Here is a 27,256-nt window from a genome sequence, read left to right on the forward strand (position 1 = left end):
GCAAGAGCTAAGAAGATGCAGTTTAAATGAAAATTCTGAGATGCATTGATTTCTGCTGAAATCATCTGTTACTCTGTGCTTTTGTACTTAGACGGGGCTGATGGATTGATGATGGTTAAGATATGTAAGATGGAGATAGATGATCTATCAGTCTATTTCTTGCTTGATCACATCAGGTATAGACAAGTATCTTCATAAAGACAAAGGGGACAGCTCATTTCCTGCGACGACTAGGGAAGTGCGCACAGATATGTGGATACATGCATCTGTGTGTATATAAAATAGTAAAAGCAAGACAAGATTATCTACACTGAATCCACAGATGAAATACACCACGCCTCACTAGTGCTCTGTTACGGCATGCCCTGTGAATGCTGCAAAACAGAAAAAAGCACCACAACTGACTGTGGTGTTTTGAAAGAATTATGTAAATACAGAATATAAATGATCATGTCAAATCAAATTCAAAGTGAAGTGAATACATCTGATGTTGCTCTCATGACCAGGTACAGCAGTAGTACTGTCACATTATCTTTATGTACTAGCCTACTACTCATGATCACCCCAGGGACATTTCAAATATGTCACCGGTCGCTGAGAAAATGTGCAACCTATAACGCAGGAGGGTAAATCTTACGGTCTTCCCACGTGACTCCGGGGATATAAATCGCCTTGTCCCCTTTAATTTCAATTTCCGTGCGTGATATATATTGTGATCACCTGTCAGATGCGGCGCCTGCGCACTGGAGAGGGAGGCGGAGTGGATGCTGATCGCTCTCTATCCGCTGCCCTGTGCCCTCCATCCCTCGGCGATCAGACAGGCACGGACAGGGGATATCCGAGGAGGTTTGGGCGAGGATAGGGAGACAAATCTGCTCTTGATCAAGGTACAATTTCCTTCGCTGTCACTGGAACGCCGCGCTTCAGTGTTTGACATTGTGACCGTGGAGGGTGAAGGATGCTCGGCTGCAGGATGGGAGGAGATGAGCGGGGGGACACGGAGCGGATAACAGATGGTATTCGGGAGATGCCACCGATGACAGGGCTTTTGCTGGGTTTCCTCGCTGTTTCAGCTGGTTTCAAATAAACCAGCATTGTAAGACATTTAGACTTTTCGGAAAAATCTGAACAGGCTTCCGGTCAAGGGCACACAAATAAGTGATAATGTGCTTTTTTTTTTTTTTTTTTTTCAATCTCCTCTCAACCGTGCGCACAGAGATGTCATCACCTCGCACCCTATGCGGACCAACATGTTATCGCGTTTAGAGTGGTCGGGCGTCATGCGTGCTGCTTTTTCGTGACGATAAAACACTGTGGGTACATCAGATCCACTCATCCGCCTCTGGGTGAGCCATCGCTGCCAGTGGGCTGAGCTTAGTAAACGTTAAATCCGACTATTACGTACAGATAATTTCTTACCACAGACCTATAGTGCCCTTGATGTTGCTTTTGAAAAGGAAAGTATCAGTATTCACTTCCCATGCATTATTTGACGGGCCTCTACCCGGATGTGCCTGCAGTTACTCCAGAGAGAGCGCTAGATGTCCTGTGTTTACTCGTCTGGCTGCTGTAAAACATATTCTGCATGAGATTTCTCACTCCTCGGCAGTCGGTGCTGTTTGGGTGATGAATGAGGAAAATCCCAGGATGTGATGAGCAGAGAAAGTCAAATTCTTTATCAATGGCTGAAAAATAGTAATCTGGACCTGTGGGTGCACCTTGAATGGTGATTTGAATTGTGTTTGTAGTAGCTGAGTCTATGGAGAGCGGCATCCGCCTCATGTGTTGCACACTGGTCTCTACTGTATTGCAGGCTGAGAGGTGTGTATGAGCTGTGATCAGCAGAGCGGCTCTGACCCTGTCCGTGGTCCTGAAAGCAACAGTCGGAGAGTAAATCAAAGCGAGGCTGAAACATGAATGGCTGTCTCTGGATGGAAGCGACAATTGCACTGCAAATGATAATCGCTTCCAGGATGAAAGTAAAGGTTATATGTCATAGACGCAGTGTGTACAGTGTATTCAAATGTGGATTCCTCTACTGTAAAACATGTAGTTTGGGGATTTAGAGAAAGATGCACCCCTCTAAATGGGAGAGTTACAGATAAATCCATCACAAGTATTTCTCAATATGTAAAAAGAGGATCAAAAACCCACCTTAAACAGTCAATCAGTGGATGATTCATGTTTCCTCTGCATCCATTATACTTTAGCATGCTCTTGCAGCATTTTATTTTGTTTACCAGACAGCATATTGGCTTGGACAGGATCACGACTGTGGTGCGCAAATTCTCAACTCTCCTTTATCATTCTTCCTTTGTTACCTGTCTTCTCACACTTCCTCTCTGTCTGTTTGTCGTGCATTTAGGAAGTCTGATGTAGATGCTGAACCAGAGGAGAGCCCAGGGAGCAGCAGCAGCAGCAGCAGTGGGGCTGTAGATGCCCTCTCTACAGCTCCAGCCCCAGCTCCCCCTCAGGCCTCTGCAGGAGAGCCAGGACAGAAACGGGACAGCTCCTGCTCTGACTCTGACAGTCCTGTAGATTCCAGCTCCTGTGAGGAGGAGGAGGAGGAGGAGGAGGAGGAGGAGGAGGAAGAGGAGGAGGACGAGGAGGAAGACCCCACTATGTTCTCCTCCAAATTCCTTAGCGGGGCCAACCCCCTCAATGCCGTGTCCTCTGCTGTGAATAAGTTTGGCTTATTTGGAGATGATGGGGAGGGGAATAAAAATCAGAAATCACCTTCCCAGGAGGGGAAGCCATCTGGAGAGCAGCAGATGGGAGCAGGATCTGGCAAAGGCCCTAAACAGCAGCAGGGATCCCAAAAATCAGGCCAGGGCCCCCCTATGCAAAAGACCCAGCCTCCTCCTAAACAAGAGTCACCACAGCTGCATGGGAATGGACAGGCTGGACCCCTTAATAAGCCTGGTGGGCAACAAGTTGCTCCAAAGGCAGGGACACAGCCTGACGACAAGCTTAAAGGAGAGCCACAAAAAAGTCAACCCAAGGGCCCACCACAGCATGGTTCACCTAAGCCTGGAGCTCAACAACAGATCCTGACTAAAAGTGGGGCACAGCCAGAATCTCCAAAGACATCATCACAACAACAGGTTCTACCTAAGACAGGGATGCAACAACAAGGGTCTGCTAAGACTGGGGTGCAAGAGGCCACAAAGGCTGGGTCACAAAAAACTGGTTCACAGCAAGGGTCACCTAAAGTAGGACAGCAACAGCAGGGTTCACCAAGAACTGGACAGCAACAGCAGGGATCACCGAGAACTGGACAGCAACAGCAGGGATCACCGAGAACTGGACAGCAACAGCAAGGATCACCGAGAACTGGACAGCAACAGCAGGGATCACCGAGAACTGGACAGCAACAGCAGAGCTCACCTAAGCTTTCACAGCAGCAACAAGGTTCCCCTAAAGTTGCACAGCAACAACAGGGCACGTCTAAGGTGGGACAACAACAGCAAGGCTTCAGGACTACACCCCAGCAGCAGTCCTCTGATAAGCCTGGGCCTCAGCAACAAGGCCCTAAGGGACCTGGAGTGTCTTCATCACCGGGAGCAACTAAAGCAGGTTCTCACTCAAAAGCAGGAGCTAAGTCCCTTTGCCCAGTGTGCACCACAACAGAACTCAATATGTACACCAAGGAACCACCTAACTATAAAACCTGTACACAGTGTAAAAGTGAAGTGTGCAGCTTGTGTGGCTTCAGTCCTCCAGATTCTGATGTAAGTAGTGGCTTAGTAATTTGCTTGCGTATCATTTATTTTCTTGTGACTATGCTTTAAACTAAATGTGCATGTGTATATACTACAGTACATATGATTTGCTATTAATTTTTTTATGGTTCTCTTTGACTAATTAGAAAATTATTTCGCTACTCAATACAGTCATAGTAGTGCTTTATTACTGAAAGTACATTCAACATGAAGCTTTACCACATATATGATTTGGACTTACTATTACACACAACCACATCTACCACAGTATCTGCACCATATCTATTACAAGTCAAGTTATTATACAACATTGTCAACACCTTTTACTGGCTGTCTTGAAAATAGAAATGACAATGAATTATCTTCAGTGGCATTGCTAAATTTTATAAAGTTATAAAAGTTATTTGTGATGCCACTTAACTATTTTTTGTGAATAGCTTTTATGTTATAATATTTATGCTGATGTGATGCTTTTTTCTTATACCTTGTGTCAAAATGTATGTATCTTTTTATTTTTGTATAGGGCCGTGAGTGGCTTTGTCTTACCTGCCAGATACAGCGAGCTCAAGGAAGTTCTGGACCACCGGGACCTTCCATGAAAAAGCCCACGCCCAACAAAGTTTCTGCTGCTCAAAACCAGACACCGTCTCCTGCCGCACCTGTCAAAAAAGAGATGTCAGCACCAGGTTCACCTCAGAGAATGCAGTCTACATCAGCAAAAGTGCCAGCCAAGGGCGAAGCTGCTAAAGGACCAGAAAGTCAAAGACAGGCAAGCCCAGCTTCTGTTCAGAAAGTGACACCTGACACCCAGAGAACATCAGGGTCTCAAAAACCGGACCAGACTAGTCAAACTGGACGCAAGCAAAGCAGTACCACTGCAGCTCCCCAGCATGAGTCAGGGGGTTTATTTGGCTTTGGTGATGCTAAAACCGAAGCTGCAAAACCTGAAGGGTCAGTGACTGGGAAGATGTTTGGTTTTGGTTCCTCGATTTTCAGTTCGGCATCTACTTTGATAGCATCAGCTGTTCAGGATGAGCCTAAAACCACACCACCAGTTTCACCCAAAATGCAGTCCACAAAGGACATCAAAGCACCTACTGTCCAGAAATCAATGCAAGAAAAGAAACAAGAGCAAACCCAGCAGCCAAAGGCTCATCCAAGTGGACAGGCTGAAGTGGACAAAGCCCCATCAGAGACTCCAAAGGCAGCATCAGCCACCCACAATGTTCCTAAATCAGGCCAATCCACTTGTCCAATCTGTAAAATGGTGCTCAACGTGGGTTCGAGGGATCCTCCCAACTACAACACCTGTACTGAATGCAAAAGCACTGTCTGCAACCATTGTGGATTTAACCCCATGCCAAATGTTAAAGAGGTAAGACACATGTGGTATTGATTACATTAACTAATGAAGAAATGAATAAAGAACTGATGAAAGGGGAGGAAGGAAAATTTTCAAATTTGATCTCAAAAAGTTTTCATAGGCTACATCACTATATAGTTTTATAGTTTTAGAGGCAAATTGCTTTAATTTTGTGAGGTTTCTGATTGGCCTTACAAAATCTGTCAGCTGGTTCAGTCTGGGTTGTTATATTATTGCCTCAATGCGTCCGAAGTGTTCATTACTTAGACACAGTACTGTAGCATGCTTATGATACTTGTGAATTAAGCTCTTTGAAGCTGTTAAGTTCCCTTTTGATGTTCAGAGTGGTTGATTTCATTTAATTGTTTGGAGTGCTATTCCCAAATGGTATAACTCATTTACAAGTTTAGTTGACAAAACAGCAATCCTTTTTATGTTACAGAGTTAAAGTTCAGCTCATGACAGAGGCGTGTTTTAGAATTTTTTTTTTTTCTCATGGAATTGTATGAGCAGATAAGTCACACCAAACAGATTCGTCTTTGTTTTTTTTTGTGCGGACAATTTCAGTTCATATCTTACTCACAGTGCCACCAGTCTGTGGGTGTTGAGTCTATGGGAAGGCTACCTTTGGTGTCACTGTCTTTCCCTACAGCTCTTCAAAATAAAAAAGGAGATGGTTTACACTGCATAGTTACATGCACAATCCAAAGACAATGGCTCCATGATTAAATGTGTTAAATACTGTTGTTGGAGTTTATCCAAAGAGACTTACGTGAAAAGCTGAGAGTGAAAACACAGTTACACACATATTCCACATACACATGCACACACCTCTTGGGGATTGTCTTGTGGGGAATACCACATATGGACATGGCATCTTCCAGGCTATCTGAGGAACAAAGGACCTGACACTTGACTCTGTAATTCAATGCACAGTTAGTAGGCTACCTTGCCAAGGACAGCCCAAGGCTACTTGATCTCGTGATACTGCTTAAACTAATAGCTAAAACAGAGATCCCTCTGTGTTTTTTGCAAGCACAGAGGGATCTCTCCATCCAAACATTGTCAGTGGTGTCACTTAGCTTTCTTCTTTCAAAGCTTTCATTTGCTCTTTTGTGATAACAGAATTAATTGATGAAATTAAAGTTTAAACATACTTGATTAAATACAATCACCAGATAAGTGTTTTTCTTAAATAGTGGATGTGACAAAAATTACAAGCAAGGACTAAGCTGGATGATATGTTCCACCATCAGTCACATCAGTCCTACATCACACCCAACCAAGTCCTGTCTTCATCCACATTGCTGTAGCTATCTAAAGAGTCTGCTCAGTGTTTTTCATGACTTATATGTGTGTGGGTGTGTTTTTACTTTTCAGAATAGGGCACCTCCACTCCTTGCTTCTCTGTTTGGCTTTCTTCTTTAGAGCTTTCACTGTAATTTGTTATTAAGAAAAATATTAATTTGTTATTTGTTTTTTTTGTTGTGTTTTTTTAAGGGAAATGAGTGGCTTTGTCTAAACTGCCAGGTGAAACGAGCTGCAGGCGGAATTGAACCTCACAAAGACGCATCTTTGGTCAATTCATCATCTAAAAAGAATATTCCAGCACAGCCTGCGCTACAAAAGACTTCTGCACCAGGCTCTCCTCAGAGGAAAATATCTACACCAGCAGCACAACCAGCCAAGGCTGAAGCTGCTAAAGGACCAGACAGTTATAAACAGGCCAGCCAGAAGACAGGTCCTCAGAAACAACCAGATCAGTCAAACCAAACTGCACAAAAGCAGGGAATTGCCACTTCAGCTACACAGCAAGATTCAGGAGGGTTCTTTGGTTTTGGTGGTCCTAAAAGTCAGACCGATGCTGCAAAGCCTGCCGAATCAGTCACTGGGAAGATGTTTGGTTTTGGTTCGTCCATCTTCAGTTCTGCATCCACTTTGATTTCCTCAGCTGTTGATGAGCCCAAAAGAACACCACCCGTTTCTCCCAAAATGCCTGCTGCAAAAGACTCCAAATCCCCCACTGCCAAGAAACCAGAACAGGAAAAGAAACCAGAACAACCCCAAGTGGTCAAAGGTTCTCCATCAGTATACCCAAAAATGGACAAACCTCCATCAGAGTCACAAAAGAAAGCATCAGCTTCCCCAATCACTTCTAAAGCAGGCCAGTCAATCTGTCCCCTCTGTAAACTGGAACTCAATGTGGGATCTAAAGATCCTCCCAACTACAGCACATGTACGGAGTGCAACAACACTGTCTGTAACCAGTGTGGATTTAATCCAATGCCAAATGTAAAGGAGGTAAGATAATAAGAGTCGTAGATTACAGAAACGTCACTTGAACAATGATTGAACAATGAATTCTTTTTTGATTAATAATGCAATTAATGTATTGTAAGAAGTAAAATAAATTTCAACAGCCATGATGTAAATTTTACTTATTAACTGTTTTCTATGATGCAGGTGAAGGAGTGGTTATGTCTCAACTGCCAGATGCAGAGAGCACTAGGAGCATCTGAGCCTCCAGGAACTCCCATGATGAAACTACAGGCCTCACCAAATAAAGTCACTGCACCTGTCAATGCCACAAATAAGGAGACTCCCCGACTAGATAAACCTCAACAGAAAGACACTCCAACACCTACTGAATCTAGAATAAAGGATACTTCTGCACCAGGCTCCCCTCAGAGGAAACCGTCAACACCAGCAAAGCAGCCAGACAAGACTGAAGTCGTGAAAGGACCAGAAAGTCAGAAACAGGTCAACTTCGCTCCTGGCCAGAAAACTCCACAGGAGGGCCGTAAGACAGGCCCTCAGAAACCACCAGACCAGACAAGTCAAACTGGACAGAAGCAGAGTAATACTACCTCAACTACGCAAGAGGAATCCGGAGGTTTTTTTGGATTTGGCGGCCCTAAACCTCAACCTGATGCTGCAAAGCCTGCTGAATCAATGGGTGGGAAAATGTTTGGCTTTGGTTCCTCCATCTTCAATTCTGCATCCACTTTAATAAACTCAGCTGCCCATGATGACTCCAGAACAACACCACCAGTTTCGCCCAAGATACCGGCCACAAAGGCAACCAAATCACCTCTTGCTCAGAAACGAGATCAGGAGAAGAAACTAGAACAAGTTCAACAGCCCAAAACTTCTCCATTGCTGCAAGCCAAAGTAGACACAGTGCCATCAGAGCCTCCAAAGGATGCAGCTGTTTTCCAAGCTGTTCCCAAGGCAGGCCAATCGACATGTCCACTCTGTAAAGTGGAGCTCAATCTTGGCTCCAAGGAACCTCCCAACTACAACAACTGCACTGAATGCAAGAACACTGTCTGTAACCAATGTGGATTCACCCCAATGCCAAATGTATCAGAGGTAATAAATGCAAAGATGACATTTCCCAATTCTCCAATTTACTTTGAAATGACAGTAAAGAATGATTGCATGCAGGTGATGTAGAGGTTTCATATTTTAATTTGACATGTTTTCTATTTGCAGGTAAAAGAGTGGTTATGCCTGAATTGTCAGATGCAGAGAGCTCTTAGTGCATCTGAACTCACAGCACCTCCTATGAAACCTAACAATGCAGCTAATAAAATTCCTCCATCTGCTGCACATCAGAAATTAACAGCTCCCAATCAAGTGGAAACTCTACAGAAGGAATTATCTAAAACTGATGCACCTCTGAGGGTGGAGACTCCAGTGGCTGATACACTTCAAAAGAAGGGGAGTTCCACGCCAGGTTCTCCTCAGAAGGCACAGCCTAAGGCAGAAACACAAGCAACTAAGGTTGCTAAAGGACCAGAAAGTGACACACAGGCTAGCCCAACTCCTGGTCAAAAAACTTCTCTGGGGGCATCAGGTCCTCTGAAACCAACAGACCAGGCAAGTCAACATGGACTAAAACAGAATAAGGTCACTCCGGATACACAGCACGAGTCAGGAAACCTATTCGGCTTCAGTGGCCCTAAAACAAGACCTGATGCTTCAAAAACAACGGAGTCTGTGACTGGGAGGATGTTTGGCTTTGGTTCCTCCATTTTCAGCTCAGCATCCACTTTAATATCATCCGCTGTTCAGGAGGAATCACGCACTACACCACCAGGCTCTCGTAAGATGTCTGCACCAGCACAAGTCTCACCCAAGATGTCTGCAGTGCCTAAGACTTCTCAAAAAAGTACACCAACAGTTTCTCCCAAAATGTCACCAGCGAGAGAACCCAAAACTCCTACTCAGAAGCCAGAGCAGGAGAAGAAACCAGAGGAATCTTACCAGAGCAAAGAGGACAAAGTTCTCTCACAGCCACCAAAGGCAGCAACAGTCTCTGAAACGTCTCCTAATGCAGGTCAAGCCACCTGTCCACTGTGTAAGGTGGACCTTAACATCGGCTCCAAAGACCCTCCGAAGTACAACAAATGCACTGAGTGCAAGACCACTGTCTGTACTCAATGTGGATTTAACCCAATGCCTATGGGAGAGGTAAGTGAGAGAATACATCTGTATACATTTAAAGTATAAATGCAGTCATTACAAAATTATTTTTTCATTGATCTGTGACTTTTTTATAGTTATCTCCTTGAACTGTAGTGCAGTTTTAGGGAGTCTGCTCCTCTGAATATTATAGTTGTGAACTACTACAATTCACAATTCCAAGGCAACACATAACTAGGTGTTTACTGTATTCTAGGTTGAAGAGTGGCTATGTCTAAACTGTCAGATGAAAAGAGCAGTTGGAGCACCTGAGCCCCCAAGACCTCCAGCAATAAAGTCCCAGCCATCACCCAGTAAAGTTCCTTCACCTGCTGCAGTCCAGTTGAAGGATGATTCAAAACCAACTACACCTCTAAAGAAGGACGGTCCAGGTCCTGCTGCACAAAAGAAGGAGACCTCAGAACCAGGCTCACCACAGAGAAAACAGTCCACATTGTCAGTACAGTCAGGCAAACCTGAAGCTGCTACTGCACCATTGAAACAGGCTAGCCCAGCACCTGCTCATGAAACTCCACAGGAAAGACAGAAGACAGATCCAAAGAAGCCACCAGATCAGCCAAGCCAAAGTGAATGTAAGCAGAGTAATACCACAGCAGCAACACAGCAAGAGTCTGGAGGCTTCTTTGGTTTTGGTGGTGGTAAATCTCAGTCTGATGCTGCTAAACCGGCAGAGTCAGTGACTGGGAAGATGTTTGGCTTTGGCTCTTCCATTTTAAGTTCTGCATCTACTTTGGTAACCTCAGCTGTTCAGGACCAACCCAAAACCACTCCACCAGTTTCTCCCAAGATGTCACCTGCAAAACAGATCAAGTCCACTGTAGCCCAGAAGCTGGAGCTGCAGGAGAAAACAGAGCCATCCCAGCAGACACCTCCATCAGGACAGACCAAGTTGGACAGAGCCCCATCAGTGCCTCCAAAGGCTGCAGGCCAGTCTACCTGTCCACTCTGTAAAGTTGAACTCAACTTGGGTTCCAAGGCTCTACCGAACTACAATACCTGCACTGAATGCAAAACCATTGTCTGTAACCAGTGTGGATTTAATCCTATGACAAATGAAACAGCGGTAAGACCAGAGAGAACAAATAGATTTTAACTACAGTTTCATTTTACATTCAACAGTTGACAGACTGTTACTGTTTTGAAAGTGTCCTTTACTGGCTCTTCATAGTATTCAAATTATGCATGCCCTTGTTCAAGATTTTTGTGAATGTTACAATTGAAATCCTCAATTTGTCTTGTTTACTACATTAACTTCTGCTAAAATATAACTGCATGACGTACATGTAAAATACTGAGTAACTATTTACATATTAGCAGTTTATAAAGGAACTTTTTTTTTTCTTTTTAGGTGAAGGAGTGGTTGTGTCTCACCTGTCAGATGCAGAGGGCTGTTGGAGTCACACAACCTTCAGGAGTCACGTCTGTCAATTCTCCTGCAAAACCACAAAACAAAGACATCATCAGCTCACGTGTACCTGAAAATAAAGAATCATCAACACCACCTCAAAAGAAGCCACCTGCAACAGCACAGCCAGCTACAGCTGAGGCCACTAACAAGCCAGAGGGTCAGAAACAGCCCAGTCCAGTTCCTTCTCAGAAAAAGCCACAGGAGCCCCAGAAAACATCAGGACCTAACAAAACACCAGAGCAGATAAGGCAAACAGAACGTAAGCAGAGTACCACACAGCAAGAATCAGGAGGCTTCTTTGGTTTTGGGGGTGGTAAAACTGAACCGGAGGCAAAGCCAGCAGAGTCAGTGACTGGGAAAATGTTTGGCTTTGGTTCTTCTATCTTCAGCTCTGCGTCCACTTTGATTACCAAGACCACTCCACCAGTTTCTCCCAAGTTGTCTCCAGCAAAAGTAATGACATCCCCCGATGCCACAAAGAAAGAACAACAGAAGAAGCCAGAACAACCCCAGCAGACCAAGACACCTCCATTGGTACAGGCAAAAGTGGACAAAGCTCCTTCAGAGCCTCCAAAAGCTTCAGCAGCCGCCCAAGCCACCGTCAAACCAGGCCAGTCCACCTGTCCACTTTGTAAGACTGAACTCAACATTGGCTCCAAGGAACCACCCAACTACAACAACTGCACTGAGTGCAAGAACACTGTCTGTAATCAGTGTGGATTTAACCCCATGCCAAATGTGTCAGACGTAAGTGAGATTCACACAAGATGTGTGAATTAATGGTGTTTCTTCCATATGATATCAACATTTTATAAAGGCTTTAGTTTACACTCAAAATATATAATGCCAATCTAAAATTTGATGATGTGGTGTATCTAAAATAGAATATAAAAACACATACATGCTTGCTTTTTTTGTACTATACTATGGCATTATTGTACAAACCATTGAATGTTTTAGAGGAACACTTAATCAAATGAATATGGTTCTCCCCACAGATGAAGGAGTGGCTGTGTCTGACTTGCCAGATGCAAAGAGCTCTCACAGCATCTGAATTAGTAGAGCCTCCACTGATGAAACCCCAGGCATCACCAAACAAAGTGTCCACAACTGCTGCTGCCGAAAAAAACACAACTGCCGATCTAAAGAAAGACATTATCTCCACACAAAAAGAAGTGCCAGACAAAAATCAGAAGGACAGCCCAACACCCAGTGCACCACAAACGAAAGAAGAAACTAAACCCCAATTTCAAATGGATATTACCCAAATATCAACCACTGTCTCACCACCTGCAAAAGAGATGCCAGTTACTGTTTCAGCCCCAACAACAGAGGAGAAAACAAGTTCACCTCTTCCCAAGCAGGTTCCTGCCTCTTCTGCACCTCCTGCCAGAGAGGCAACAGCTATAGTTTCCGACCTCAATAAACCACTGCCTGCTCAAACTCCTCCTGTCAACACAGATACTGAAAAATCTCTCCAGAAGAAAAAGGATATCACTCCACCAAGTTCCCCTACAACTAAAGAAATATCAGAAAAGAAAGAGGAGAAAATTGAAATAGTTCAGAAAATGGCTGATCAGCCGGTCACATCCTCTATCCATGCCAAATCTGCTACCACAGCAGCACAGCCTACAAATCAAGAAAAAGGAGGCTTCTCCCTCTTTGGTAGTCCCAAATCTCAGCGTGCTGCCTCAAAAACAACTGAGGCGGTGACAGGGAAAATGTTGGGATTTGGTTCATCGCTCTTCAGCTCAGCATCCACCTTGATAACATCTGCAGTTCAGGAGGAGTCCCGTGCAACACCACCAAGTTCCCGCAAAATGTCTGCCCCAGCGCAAGTGTCTGACAAGATGTCAGCATCAAAGATTTCTCCAAAGTCCAGCCCCCCAGTTTCTCCAAAAATAACTTCAGCAAAGGAGGCCAAACCACCTGCTGCTCAGAAACCACATCTAGAAAAGATACCAGACCAACCTCAGCAGGCCCAGGCTCCTCCATCAGGGCAAGCCAACGTAGATAAGGGTCCATCAGAGCCTGCAAAACCAGAAGCTTCCCAAGCTGCTCCCAAAGTTGGCCAGTCTACTTGTCCCCTCTGTAAGGTGGAACTTAACATGGGCTCCAAAGATCCTACAACCTACAACACCTGCACAGAATGCAAAACAACTGTTTGCAACAAATGTGGATTTAGTCCCATGCCAAATCTATCAGAGGTGATTAAATAACTAACTTCTACGTAGAATTAATTTCCTCATTCTACAGTTTTGCTCAGAAGACAAATTAATACATTGATTGTTTTAATTGCATACATTGGCTATTGACTCACAAGTTTTATTTTTGGTTAGTTTTCCCCAAACGCTGTTGTTACTTACTAGTAAAACTATTTATTTGGACCAATACATCAAAGTACTGGTTTGACAGTTTGTTATTAACAAATCCAAAGGATGTCACTCATGTTTTGTGTTTGTTTTTCAGGCAAAGGAATGGCTTTGTCTTAACTGCCAGATGCAGAGAGCACTTGGAGCTTCTGAACCCCAAGGCCTTCCCATGATAAAACTCCAACCTTCACCAAGCAAAGAGGTCCCTGCCACCTCACAAAAGAAAGAGACCCCAATGTCAACTTCTCAGGAAGACAACATTAAACCAGCTTCACCCAAAAACGACCTTGTTAATGTTGTCACATCCAAAGAACCTGAATCCTCAGCCCTTGGTGCAGCTACCCCTACAGCTGCTTCATTACCTGACAAAACTGTTGTATCCAGTAATATAAAGACTGATGTTTCAAAGGCTATACAAAAGTCTTCTGAAGAAACACCCAAAGGACAACCTGGTGCACTGGAACAAGAGCCGCAAAAAGCTGTGACTTCTACTGATAAACCTGCTCCTCCACCAGATCAAGATGCAGGGAAGCCACCTCAACAACAGCACCCAAAAGCTGTGACTTCTACTGCTAAATCATCTCCTCCACCAAATCGAGAGATGGGAAAGCCACCCCCACAACAGACTCCAAAAGCTGGTACCTCTCCAGCCAAATCTGCACCGCCACCAGCTCAGCCTGCTAAACAGGAGCCAGGAGGCTTCTTTGGCTTTGGTGGTCCTAAAACACAGCCTAGTGCAGCAAAGTCTGCCGAGTCAGTGACTGGAAAGATGTTTGGCTTTGGGTCATCTTTCTTAAGCTCTGCATCCACTTTGATAACTTCAGCTGTCCAGGATGAACCTAAAACTACACCACCAACTCCACGTAAGATGTCCACTACAGCCCCTGTCTCTCCTAAAATGACACCGCCAACTCCACGTAAGATGTCCACTACAGCCCCTGTCTCTCCTAAAATGACACCGCCAACTCCACGTAAGATGTCCACTACAGCCCCTGTCTCTCCTAAAATGACACCGTCAACTCCACGTAAGATGTCCACTACAGCCCCTGTCTCTCCTAAAATTACACCACCAGCCTCTCCTAAAATATTACCTGCAAAGGAAACTAAGCCACCTGCTGTCCAGAAAACTGAGGAGAAGAAACCAGAGAAACTCCAGCAGGAAAATACTTCTTCAGCAGTTCAAGCCAAAGTGGACAAAGCTCCATCAGAACCCCCCAAGGCACCAGCAGACACTCAAGGTGCTCCAAAAGCAGATCAGTCCAACTGTCCACTCTGTAAGGTCAACCTCAACATAGGCTCCAAAGATCCTCCCAACTACAACACTTGCACGGAATGCAAGACTGCTGTCTGCAACCAGTGTGGATTTAATCCAATGCCAAACGTGGCAGAGGTAAATCACTAACTCCTTGCTGCTTACTCCTGCTGCCTTTGCTAAAATTATTTTAAGAAAGCAACAAAGTAAAGATGTAATTTATTAATTAAAGAAAACATTTATTGTTTGATTAAGATAAGCATTTTCTAATTTGTTCAACATTGTTTATATGCCTACAGTGGTCTTCCATAATTTGATATAACACTTTAATGTTGTTTAGTAATCAATATGTTGCAATGTTTAAATAGCAAATATTAATTTTAGTGGTGATCATTTTAAGTGCATTTTAACTGCTTAAACAAGTAGTCTTAATTTAATATGACAGTCTTTTCGATAACTCCTTGACATACATCTGTTCACTAACCTCATACAGCACGTTTATTCTGTCAGTCCTATCAGTAACTATAAATACCAAACTCATATGAATTATAAATAAACAGATTTTATCTTTATAATAAGCATAGGCAATAGATACATGTTAACTGAGGATGTGAGGAAGTGCTTGAATACCCTCTGAAATCAAAATTTTTAGTGATGAAACCACTTTTGTCCTGTTAAGCTTTGTGGTTTGTCAAAATACTGTGTTCTTGCTTGTTCTTCAGCAATTATTTATACAATCCATTGTAATTTCTTTTCAGGTAAAGGAATGGCTTTGTCTGAACTGCCAGATGGTGAGAGCCCTAGGAGCATCTGAGCCCACTGGACCTACTGTAGTGAAACCACAGCCCTCTCCAAGCAAGGTTGCTGTTCTTGAGCAGAAGCATATATCAACATTAGACCAGAAGGAGAAGCCTACAGAATCTGTAGCAGTCAAAAAAGATGTCACACAAGCAACTCCAGGCAAAAAACAAACCCCACAAGCTGAGGCTCCTTTGCCAACTGCAGTCCAAAGGACAGACACACCTCAACAAGGTTCTATACAGAAGACACAGGTTGTTTCAGATACTGAACAAGGGCAAGGCCAGGATGTGGCTGGCCCGCAGCATCCTGTTGGAAAATCCCCCCAAGCACAGCTTTCTCAATCTATAAAGCAAGAAATCAAGGCAGGTGTGGCAAAACAAGAAGCTGGAAAACCATCACATCAGCTTCCTCCTATCAAATCTGCACCACAATCAGATCGAGAAGTAGGAAAGCCACCACCACAACAGACTCCAAAAGCTGGTACCGCTCCAGCTAAATCAGTGCCACCACCAGCTCAGCCTGCTAAACAGGAGTCAGGAGGCTTCTTTGGCTTTGGTGGTCCTAAAACACAGCCTAGTGCAGCAAAGTCTGCTGAGTCAGTGACTGGAAAGATGTTTGGCTTTGGGTCATCTTTCTTAAGCTCTGCATCCACTTTGATAACTTCAGCTGTCCAGGACGAACCTAAAACTACACCACCAACTCCACGTAAGATGTCCACTACAGCCCCTGTCTCTCCTAAAATGACACCTCCAGTTTCTCCTAAGATGTCCACTACAGCCCCAGTCTCTCCTAAAATTACACCTCCAGTTTCTCCTAAGATGTCCACTACAGCCCCAGTCTCTCCTAAAATTACACCTCCAGTTTCTCCTAAGATGTCCCCTGCAAAGGAGACCAAGCAACCTGCTGCAGTGAAATCAGAGCCACCTCAACAGGCCAAGCTTGCTTCATCAACACAGGCCAAAGTAGAAAAAGCTCCATCAGAGCTTCCCATAACCACAGAAGTGACTCAAGTTGCATCTAAAGCAGGTTCATTGGCATGTCCACTCTGTAAGGCTGAACTCAACATAGGCTCCAAGGATCTTCCCAACTACAACACCTGCACCGAATGCAAGAACACTGTCTGCAGTCTTTGTGGATTTAACCCCATGCCTCATACAGATACGGTAAGACATTTAATTTCACATGTCATTTTCACATCAATTTTTAGAGTTTCTTTAGGTTTTGCATTGAAAAAAATGATTTCTGACTCTACCCCAGCAGTTTTATCAGTTGAGTTGCTTCATTTTCAATTGACAGCAGTGGTTATTATAACTTGGTGTTATTTGTTTTATTGGACTGTAATTATGGCATGGGTTTTTAGTATTAATGTCTGACAATGAGCAACAAAATACTAGTTAAGGGCACTTCAGTATGAGAGAGAAGCAGTGTAATTTAATCCAAATGCACATGTTTCTACACCATATTATGCATGACTCACATGTAACATGAGAGAGATACTGAAGATATAATGAATAGAATGCAAAGAGCAATGAACTGGTAAATGTATAAAAGCTGAAGATATTAAGATCTTTAGAATTCATAATGCCAAATCCACCTGGAGAAATTTGTGTAGTTCAGAGTCAGTAAATCACAGTGTTGCTGTGGAACATGGTTTACTGTCAGAATGAAAACAGTATTACAGCACAACAGTATTACAGTTTGTAATTTAGTTTCTTTTTTTAAATAAATATTAACAGAAAAGGACTATTTCTTGTATTATCAAGTTCATATAGTTGTTACTGTCTTTGTTAATTGGTCATTTTTGTGCAGTCAAGCATGTTATTATTTTGGTTGGAGTCTCAAGAGGTCAAAACTTTTGCAATGCCTATAGTTTAAACAACTTTGTGTTTTGGCCTGTGACTTTCATCAGGGTCATCCTATCAGGTTCATCAGAGGCCACAAACCAAAACACGTTGGTCTAACTACAAGTGTTAAGTTTTGATTTCCTCTGACTCTTGCCTGTCCTCCATGCACCTTGGAAGTAGGTAGTTGTGTCAGGAACCCCCATTCTTTTGTTTTGTTTTTTTGGTTGGAGTCTAAAAGCAATACAATAGATTTTTAGTAAGTTCTGTCTTTTTGCTTCTTATTCTTCAGAGTGAGTGGTGGAGAAACTGGGCGATAGTCGGCCTGTCTAGTCAGCCATATATTGTTAATGAAAATGTAGCACACAATAGGCTGGATTTACTCAGCTTTTGATTTTAATGTTCTTCTTAAAGACCATGAATTACATGTGTGGTGGAATAATAGATGAAAGTGCCACAGCAGAGAGCTTCCTTGAATTGGTTTCTAGACAGTGACTTTGAATCATAGACTGTACATAAAGATGGTCAACGCTTCTTCACTTCCTCCCATCGTCCAAAAATGAAGCCAAAATATTGATATGAGCCCTGCCATACTGTGCTGGCAATGCCATTTGAACTGGAGCCCTGGTATCAAGGTCCCACCCAAATACTCGTCAGACTCAATCGCGAGTTAGGGTTATCTGTCAATTATGCTGACACATCTCTTTTTTTATAGTATCACTTAACTAATTTAAACGAAATGTATCAAAACAATGAATACTTTAACACACATAAGCATGATAAGAACAACTTAAAAGGACAGAAACCACCCATCCATCCATGGAGCCAATCCCAGCTGCCAGTCAACCGAAGCTATCTTTGTGAAAAATTATTTAATGTATACTTTGATTAACATTGAGGGGCGGGGTCTATGACTTATATTGCAGCCAGCCACCAGAGGGCCATGAAGATGTTTTAGCTTCGCTTTTGTGAAGCTGCATGTCGTCCATCATTATACTCAGTCTATGCTTTGAACAGAGATCTATATGGAGTTAATTAATGTAATTTTTGACCTAATTTAGTAGTAAATTACAGGCATGTGGTGGCTGCTATCCCTCCACAAGAGTGGCCCGGTCATTACATAACAGCTCATGAGAAGAGTGCTTCAGCCTACCAGCAGCACTGAAAATGTAATAAAGTGATTGAGGGTTGTGCAACAGCATTAGTGAGATGGGATCTGCTGCCCTTGCAGACAAGGGACTAGGGAATCTCCAGCCCCCGTGAGAGATCTGAGATGGCAAAGCCCTGTGATATGCCAATAAGCAGAGGTGAAATGGATTAAATCCAACACAACACAGTGCAGTACATTAGAGCAGCAGACATTTCCTTTCAGGCCATCTGCTCTATCACAGATCAGTGGCTTCGTGTAATTCAACAATTTTCCCTTCATTTTATGTGGGTGGCAGTAGTACATGTACCGCTTTGTGACGTCTGCATGCAGGTAATTGTTGAAGACTGTGTACCCTTGCCTTTTCTTACCCTATACGTATGGTGCAGTAATACGTTCCTCTCTGAACAACTCTCATTTCCCCACGGGGTTGGTCTGTTTTTCTGTTAACAGTATGAACAGTTGATGTGTTCAGTAGTTTGTAGATGGGTTTCCAGAGTGCTCCTGCTCTAGCTAGAGTAATTTGGTGAAAACATTAAAGGCTCTTTATTCTTTAATCATCATTATTTTCAATGGTCGGTTAAAACAGGAGAAAAAAACATAAATTACATCTGGAAAATATATAACAGATGCAATTATTATACAACTTGACCCTTTATTCAATTTTTGGAATTAGTACTTTTCTATAAAAGAAAAAGTAAATCTAGTTGACAGATGTTTGCAGAGAGACTGAGGACAGTGTTCTTGCATTATGTTGGTTTTCAGTAAACAACATAAGTCATCTCTGCAGTGATTGAGTGAATGTGAGCTATATTTTTTCTCTTTTTCTTTTTTCTGCTTTCAGTTTGGTTTCCCAGAGACAGATTACCACACGCTCAGCCCAAATGGCACATTATTATGGAGAGATAACACTGACAGAGATGTACCTCTTATGTAATTGACACTTCTCACGTTTTTCGTGGACACCAGAGAGGGGGAAGAGCCTTAGGCTGGAGGTTTGATGGGGGAAGGGACAAGCGTGGATGATTGCTGGTGTGTGTACAGCACAGATTCATTACTCTTAATAGCTGAGGAAAACAGAAATAGCTTGGCCTTAACATAACTGATAGGATGAGTTGGCATACTTGGCAATCCTATGACCTGCTTTAACCATAAATGGGCTGTGACTGTTAGTTCTCTATCGTGAATATGTGTTGCTGTGTAGTAGAAATATACCTCCTTTTAAAGCATGAAAATGTGAGGTTTTGACAGAAAAAGAGGCCTTTCTAAGCAAAGTGAGTGCTAGCAGCAAGTCTATCCATTTTTCCCTTTGCCTGTTCTGCTTCAGCTGATATCATCAAAAGCCTGGGAGTGACTGTTGTCTGATAAGTAGGACACACGTGTGTCGTGCTTTGCCAGCTAAAGCTTTTTGTGTGACAGGAAAGACAGTATGAATGATAGTTCTCAGTATTGTCACCATGTTGTAATGTCACCACGTGACTCTGTCTTTGGCTTACAATGGATTTTCTTGTTTAATTTTTCCAGTTAAAAGCTACGGTGGCGGACGAGGGCAAACACACTACAATAGCTTCAGAAACGATGCCAAATCTAAAACATACATATACGAAAATTCAAAATAGATACAACTAAGTTAAAAGCAAACAAACCCTGAAAACAAATGCAACAAAAAGACACTGCAACACAACTTAAGTGTAATAGCTTAAGTGTAACAGCTTGATATTTGACCTGAGAGAGAGGGAGAGACCAGATGAGAAAGTGAACAGTGGAGTAAAGAACATACAGTCTATGGTAAAGAGGCATCATAAAAAGGTACATATTCTTTTTTTATATTTGCCGTTAGCCTTTTGCAATATATAAAAGAGAATATAAGAGTAGATTGTCAAACTAAGGCTAAATGTTAAGAAGAATACATACCTTTTTATTTCGCCTCCTTACTCTTTTACAGTACTTTACACTTCGTCTCTTGTCTAGTCTTTGTCTCTCAGGTTGTTAAATCAAGCTATTAGTGCTCCCCCTAGAGACGTGGAGCACTTCAGCTGTATTGCAGTGTTTTTCTGTTGCATTTGTTACTCAAAACCTTTTTCTTGTTTACTTTGCATCATTTTCATTTACAACATGCTCTGTTGTTGTATTTGTGTTTAATTTTCATGTGTGTTTTTGATGCAATATTGTTTCTGAAGCTGCCGTACGTTTCTCTTCATGCAAATGTTATGGGCCATTGTAGGACATTTGCCCTTGTCGGCCACTGTACAAACCAGTCTTCAACTCATATGTTATCTTAAAATATAAATTTATTTCAACACCAATTGCAGGAATTGTGCCTACCATTTAAAGGTAAAGCAACTGCCAAACATTTTGCAAAACCTCCATGAGAGACCAAATCAAGATGCATGGTCTCTGACACATAAACCCAGCAGACTGCCCTTAAACCTGCAACATTTTGAAGCCTTTTCGTTAACCGCAAAGTTTTCACATTCTTCACCCGGTCCATGCACGAAATCTTTCCTGCTGTAAGGCAGACAACCACAGACTGTTGGCCCCATGATAAGCAGGAGACACCCCCTAGTGCACCAAGTGACGGTGTTAAAAATAGTCACTCTGAGGAGAGATCAAGCACAGCCTACCTGCTGCATCCCTACTCTTTTTTTTCACAGCCTCTCTTAGAAGGCACATCGAGACAAGCAGTGCTAAAATTGAGTTGGCTCATGCTTTGCACTTTATGCTGCATTAGACCATTCCTGAAATACTGTTATACCAAAGTGAACGCTGACATCTTTGTAGTAATTTTTTAATGCCTCTTCTCGTAGTTGTATCAGTATAGACTATGAATTAACTTTTGAAAGGACAGAGTATGCTTGGTGTTTCATGACATTTGTAAGGATGTGACAGTTGTCCCTCAAACTGCGATAATTTCCCTGAATGTGAGAAAAGGATCTATGTTACTATTTTAATAGATACTGTGGCTTCCAGTGAGAAAAATAATAGGAACAGGGCCTCACCTACAGGTTTTGCTTTGTTCAAATACCTCTTAGTGTCTTTGTCTGCTATCTAATGCCACACCCTCTCATTCTGTCTTCCACTTCAAGCTTTGCCCCATTGCACCCTGCCATCAAAGTTTGCTGATGCACCATTTGACAGATTGGAAAAAGCAGAGGGCATATTTCCTTGTCTTTAGAATGAAGCACTCTGCTTATTACAGATTAGTAGGTCAATGCTCTCTATTATCAGAGGGCTTGATTTATGTGGAGTTTGCTCTGAGGAGGCTGTTGAAAGCCAAGTGTATTAGCCAGCTACAGCTTATGCCAAAAGGCATCTGCCAGAAAATCAATAAGAAACTTACCAACTCAGGCATCAACAACAGGAAAGGCTGAGGCTGAGAAATAGTAGTGTAGTCCACAGCCCAAAGAGCATCGCTTCAGTCAAGCTACCATAAAATGTAAATTTTGGGACAGCTTGGGCACCCACTGACTAGAGCTTTAAAAGAAGATGTGGTTTTGTACAAATAATACACACTGAAAGTTGTGGGTCTGCACACTCCAATGCACGGTTGGACTGGAGTGCACCAGTGAGACATTTTTTGGACATTGGGGTTTCAAAATAATGGGTCATCAGAACAATGGCAATGGCAGCCTTTTCTAAGGTGTTGCATAAATGCAGAATGTCTTCTGCTGTGAATAAAGCGAACTGGGCAATTTGTTATAAAGCTCTGCAGATCCAGCCTAATGCAGCACGCCTGTGTGTCAAGAGCATAATTTCCTGACTGCTGTCATTGTGATGGTCTGGTAATCCAGCTCAGAGGCTAATCGTGGGAAGCAGCCTCTCCCACAGCTCTCTGCTTGGGGCTCCTGCTCTTTACTCATAAAACAGATTTAATTAGACAAAAGGATGATGGCGGCTTTCCAAACCCTGTGGCTCTGATGCATGGCTCTGAGACTCTGTGACTGTGAGGCAATGACTAGTGCTGGAGGGGAATATGATGGGATTAAGTCTTTTTGTTGACTGAGATGTTTTTTTCAGTTTGATTTAGAATAAATGAGTTATCAGATGCAAGGTTGGTGCAGTGGTGGTGTATGAATGTTTATCTTTGCAGATTTGTTTGGTATTCACTTGGCATATAACACATAATGCAGAAGTGCAACCCTTTATTTGCATACTTCTAAAATTTCTCTGTCTATTTGTTCTTGACTTGGGTTGAAAAGGGGCAGTTATCATGCGGAGACTTGGACCTGTGTGATACCAGCACATGGAGAGGTGTGAGGGGCAGGGCCATATTTAGATTGCAGGAGAGGGAGAATTGAGTCGACCAGCAGAAAGACTCCACAACGCACGACCATGGCTCTGCCATCTGCGAACACTGCTGTTTGATCCTTCTCTCAGTCTTTCCCGTTATCTCTTTTCAAGTTTGTCCTGTTAGAGGGAAGCAGAGATAGAATGGGGAATAGACCACAATGTCAGATTTTAATGAGTTATGCAAATGTGGTTTTTGACAATCCTGTAGCTTTTTAACAACCTGTGTATTGTTAATATGTGTTAATTTCAGAACGCAATAATCTCAAGTGGCTAAAATGAATTTAGGTTACCCTGCAATGATACAACTGATTGATGAAATGGCAATGACAGACATGATAAAAATGTGAAAATCTACTATTATATTATATATATATTTTTTTCTCTTTTATCCACATTGGGCAATTATGAAATTGATCTGATTTTACACTGTAGTGCACTTTTATCTATAATAGAACAATGTTTTTTTTTTTCCTTTTTCATATTGTTGTAAGAAAAGAATAGATGTTCCTCCAAAATGGCAATTATATACAGGCATGATTCAACTTATTTACATAGCTTTAAAGATAGCATCATTGAATTTGAGCTCTTGCTAATAAGGCCACTATGCTGGGTATTTAAGATGATCAGAAATGTAGGGAGAGCTGGATTTTGTGATTACTAATTTATCGTTTGAATGTCATTTAACAGGGACAAACCCTTAGATCTTACCCTGAACTTTTATGCATCAGATAACATTAAATTGAGGTTTAAATGATTTAATAGCTTACATGATCTTCAGCATCATGCACTATGCTGATGAGGCTTTGTTTGTTATTGTTGGCAACCAATAGGATTATCATCTTCCTGACTGAATCACAACTCAGTCAATCAAACTGGATGCACCAGTATTAATGTTCTCCTAAACCATGCAAGCATAGAGAGAGAGAGAGAGACATTCTCATTAGTTGTAAGTCTGTTTACTATGATTTCTCAGTCAGTGAAAGCATTTTACAGCATTGCAGCTAATCGCTTTTCTTGCAGTGTTGCTGCTACTCACAGGCTCAGGGTACAATATGAGCATTTATATTTTCATTCTTTGCAGCTGATTTATGTTAACATGCTTTTATTCCGAAATATCTAATCAGTTTAATTAATTGGACAACTGGATTCTTAGTATGACAAAAATAAAAATGTCTGGCCAAATATTAAAATATTTTGACCAATCAAATGTAAATGTTACCTCAAGCCTCTAGCCTAGTCTTTCTGTTTAGGAGTATGATCACCACAGGTCTTAGCAGTGTGATATTTTAGGTTTGTTTATTGGAACAAAGATGAAATGTCCAGCACAGCTGGATTGTAAAAGCTGGCCTAAGCCAGCGTATGACAGAGAGTAGATTACATCATTTACCAAAGCCCAACTCAGCACATGAGCCCATGAACTATGTTATTCATTTATATCACTGCCTCCTGAACCAGTGCTAATCTCCAAGACAAATGTGTCTTTGAGACACATCCAGATACACATCCTATTTATAACAATGTAAATATTGGTGTGCACATGTGGCAATTGTGGTTCCATAATTAAGATGCACTGGGTTAAATGTGCATAGATTAAATATTTTGTCATGGATGAAGCAATTAAAACTTTATGGTGTTTCACAAACAGGATATGTGAGCAATGTAATCTCCTCCTCTATCCTGTGTATCACAACTGCTCTCCCTAGCGCTGCAGAGGCAGGCGCATTGCTGTGATTTCATCTGCTAGGTTGCTACAGACTCACTGTTTTATCTATTGACAGCTTATGCTTTCCTCTCCTCCTTAACTTTCCATTAATGGAGCTTAGATGTGATAAGAAATGTGTCCTCAGAGGATTATTTTTTAAAGTAATAGTGTTGCTTATAAAATGTGATTAGCTCTACTGCGAGGTAAGCATTTTTATTGCTGTATTACAAGTGTCGTTAGTTCTGGTGTCATAGCAGCGAGCATCTTAATATTAGGGATCACAAGCGTCTATTGACGTCTATAAAATATTGTATTATAAAATATGTTAATATATTTTGTGTAAATGGTTTGGTTATTTGAATTGTCCAGCAACAATAGTGCAGGGTGAAGAGTGGATTTATATTTGAGTGCTATGGTATTACTCAGCATAAAAGACTGTGTTTTATAGTAGCATGTTGTTGTTTATAATAAATTACGACAAGATGCCTTTAGTGGTTGAAAATGTGAAAAGTACGAGTTGTGGAGTACTGCAACACACGTCAATACTTCATTGCTTTGACACATATGATATTGAGAGTATTTTTTATTTATTATTTTTTTTAAATGTCACCTCCATTTCCTATTTCAACTTTAAAGTTACAGTCTAAGACCTAAATGTGCCAGCAAAACACAGTGAATTGGAACCTGCTATTACTGTGACAAAGTCACAGGTGTTTTGAGACTAGACAGAGACCAGACATTTATGTTTAAGTTTGAAATCTTTTTTGTTGCATGCTTATTTGTGTCTGATGTAAAATTTAGAGGTATTTCAAAAAGTAAAAAGCAAAAAACCTGAGCTGAGTTACAAAACCTGAGCTATGTTACAATGAAAACTACCTTTCCAGCATAATCCAATTCCTAATCAGACTGCAGCTCAGGGTTTGCTTCAACTCAGGCTTTGCCAGTGTAACAATCTTCAGTTAGATTAAAATGCTGATAAGTCTGTACAAAATGCAAAGTAAGAAGAAGAATTTAATTAAAATCCATAGCAACCTTTTGTTTATTTACTATTGTTTATTGTCTTTTTAAAATTTAGAGTGCCAGCCGTGCACGAATGTCTGCACAGCACCACACACAGTAAAATCAGTGGAGGAAATATACTGCTTTGGCTTTATGTGTTTCAATTTGAAAATAAAAATACTATCAAACGTTATACAACAATTGCACCATGTAGATGACTTCACTATTACAAAATAAATAGAATGTATTATTGCTTTTGTTAATTTTCCAAAAATGCTTCAGTCAGAGCTTACATCGATGATATTAAATTCATGAAAAATGCTTATTACTGTTGAATTGGGCAGCAAAGCTTTGTGAATTGAATTCACAAAGAAGTCAAGTAGCAACAAAAATACTGCAAGGGCAATCGACAAATACGTACCAGAACACTAGAGTTAAGTAACACCAAAAAACATTTGTGGAGGAAAAAAGTAGTAGATTACAAAAGCCGAAAAAGAGATGGCTGTGCTGTTCACACATATGAATATTATTGCATGTTACTATTTAGCTGGTAGCCAAGCAGCTGATGAACCAGCCACTGATGGTGAGACATTGAATGAAACAGCTAATGCTAATCAGCTAATGCAATACAATGCTTCATTTATCTTGTTGAACAAACAAAGTACTTTGATATAGGCTATAATTAATTTAATGACATTAGCTCCGAATTGGCTTTGTGGAATATCATTCAAAATGAATTCAAAATTAAGGATTCAAGAATCCCCACATGAGCAAGCATCACATATTATATTAGGCAACAGTGGCAGGAAAAACTCCCCTTTAACAGGAAATCTTGAACAGAACCAGGCTCAGAGGTGGGTGGCTTTCTGTCAGGGTCCATGTAGGGTGGAGGTTGGACAGAGAGTGAGAGAGAGACAAAACAAACAGCAACCAAAATAAATATCTTAATCCTGGATCAATTACGTAAGTTAGGTCACACAATAAGCCCTGCTTTTCGTATCCTCCTGTAAGAAATACCTCTCTAGGCCAATATTTTTAAATACTGATGTAGCATCAATTGAATGTATAACGCAATGTATTAAAATTGTATGTGTTATATACTTCAATGTTAGTCTTGATGTAGAATGTTTCCTAATCATATGTTGTGTCTCTTTGTTTGACCACAGAAGGAATGGCTGTGTCTGAACTGCCAGACTCAAAGAGCTTTGTTGGGACAGTTAGGAGACTCAGGAAAAATGGCCCAGCCTTCACCTGTATCTGCCAAACCAGAGACCCAGGCCACACCTACAACGAAAATCGCAGAACCCAAAATTGCTCCTTCAAAGGCAGAGCCCACACCTCCAACCGCAAAATCACAGCCCACACCTGCTCCCTTCAAATCGGTATCAACTGCTCCTACCCCAAAAGCAAAAATGGAACCTCTATCTGTCAAGATGGAAACCACAGCCCCAGCAGCTTCTACACAAATCGAACTGGAGACCACACTCATACCCACCACAGCAAAGACTTCACCTGTTACAGCAGAAAAACAGCCTTTAGCAACATCAATAAACGAACCCATAACCACTGCCACTGCCACTGCCACTACCACTACACCAAAGGTTGAATTGCCATCTACAGATGTGTCTAAGACTGTAACAGTTGAAGATAAACAAGAGGTGGTGAAAAAGGAGCTCAGTGTAACTGAATTTCCTCAAACTGATGAGCCTAAACCTGACCTTCCCAAAGTCAAAGTCGAAGCCAGTGTAGCTGCAGCTTCCTCTTTCCCAGTGGCTGAGGCTACAGGTGTACCCCCTTCCCCTATTACTACAGAGGTTACTATGGCTGCAGTTGTTCCAGGGATTGAAACAAAGCCAGAAGTGTCTGCTTCA

General features: G+C 41.9%; 1 protein-coding gene across 1 annotated transcript; it reads left to right on the forward strand.

The window, feature by feature from the left end:
• Window positions 1-498: 498 nt before the first annotated feature.
• LOC139201255 (protein piccolo-like) lies at window positions 499-26,991 on the forward strand. The gene is made up of 15 exons (XM_070830530.1): window positions 499-506; window positions 728-887; window positions 1,814-1,821; window positions 2,366-3,731; window positions 4,246-5,097; window positions 6,586-7,386; window positions 7,549-8,457; window positions 8,581-9,561; window positions 9,770-10,636; window positions 10,922-11,728; window positions 11,980-13,143; window positions 13,451-14,743; window positions 15,364-16,569; window positions 17,540-17,579; window positions 26,552-26,991. The coding sequence occupies exons 1-15, from the start codon at window positions 499-501 to the stop codon at window positions 26,989-26,991; spliced, it is 10,902 nt and encodes a 3,633-aa protein (XP_070686631.1).
• The last annotated feature ends 265 nt before the right edge of the window (window positions 26,992-27,256 follow it).

Source organism: Pempheris klunzingeri, chromosome 5 (assembly GCF_042242105.1).
Source record: "Pempheris klunzingeri isolate RE-2024b chromosome 5, fPemKlu1.hap1, whole genome shotgun sequence".
NCBI classification, from domain to species: domain Eukaryota; kingdom Metazoa; phylum Chordata; class Actinopteri; order Acropomatiformes; family Pempheridae; genus Pempheris; species Pempheris klunzingeri.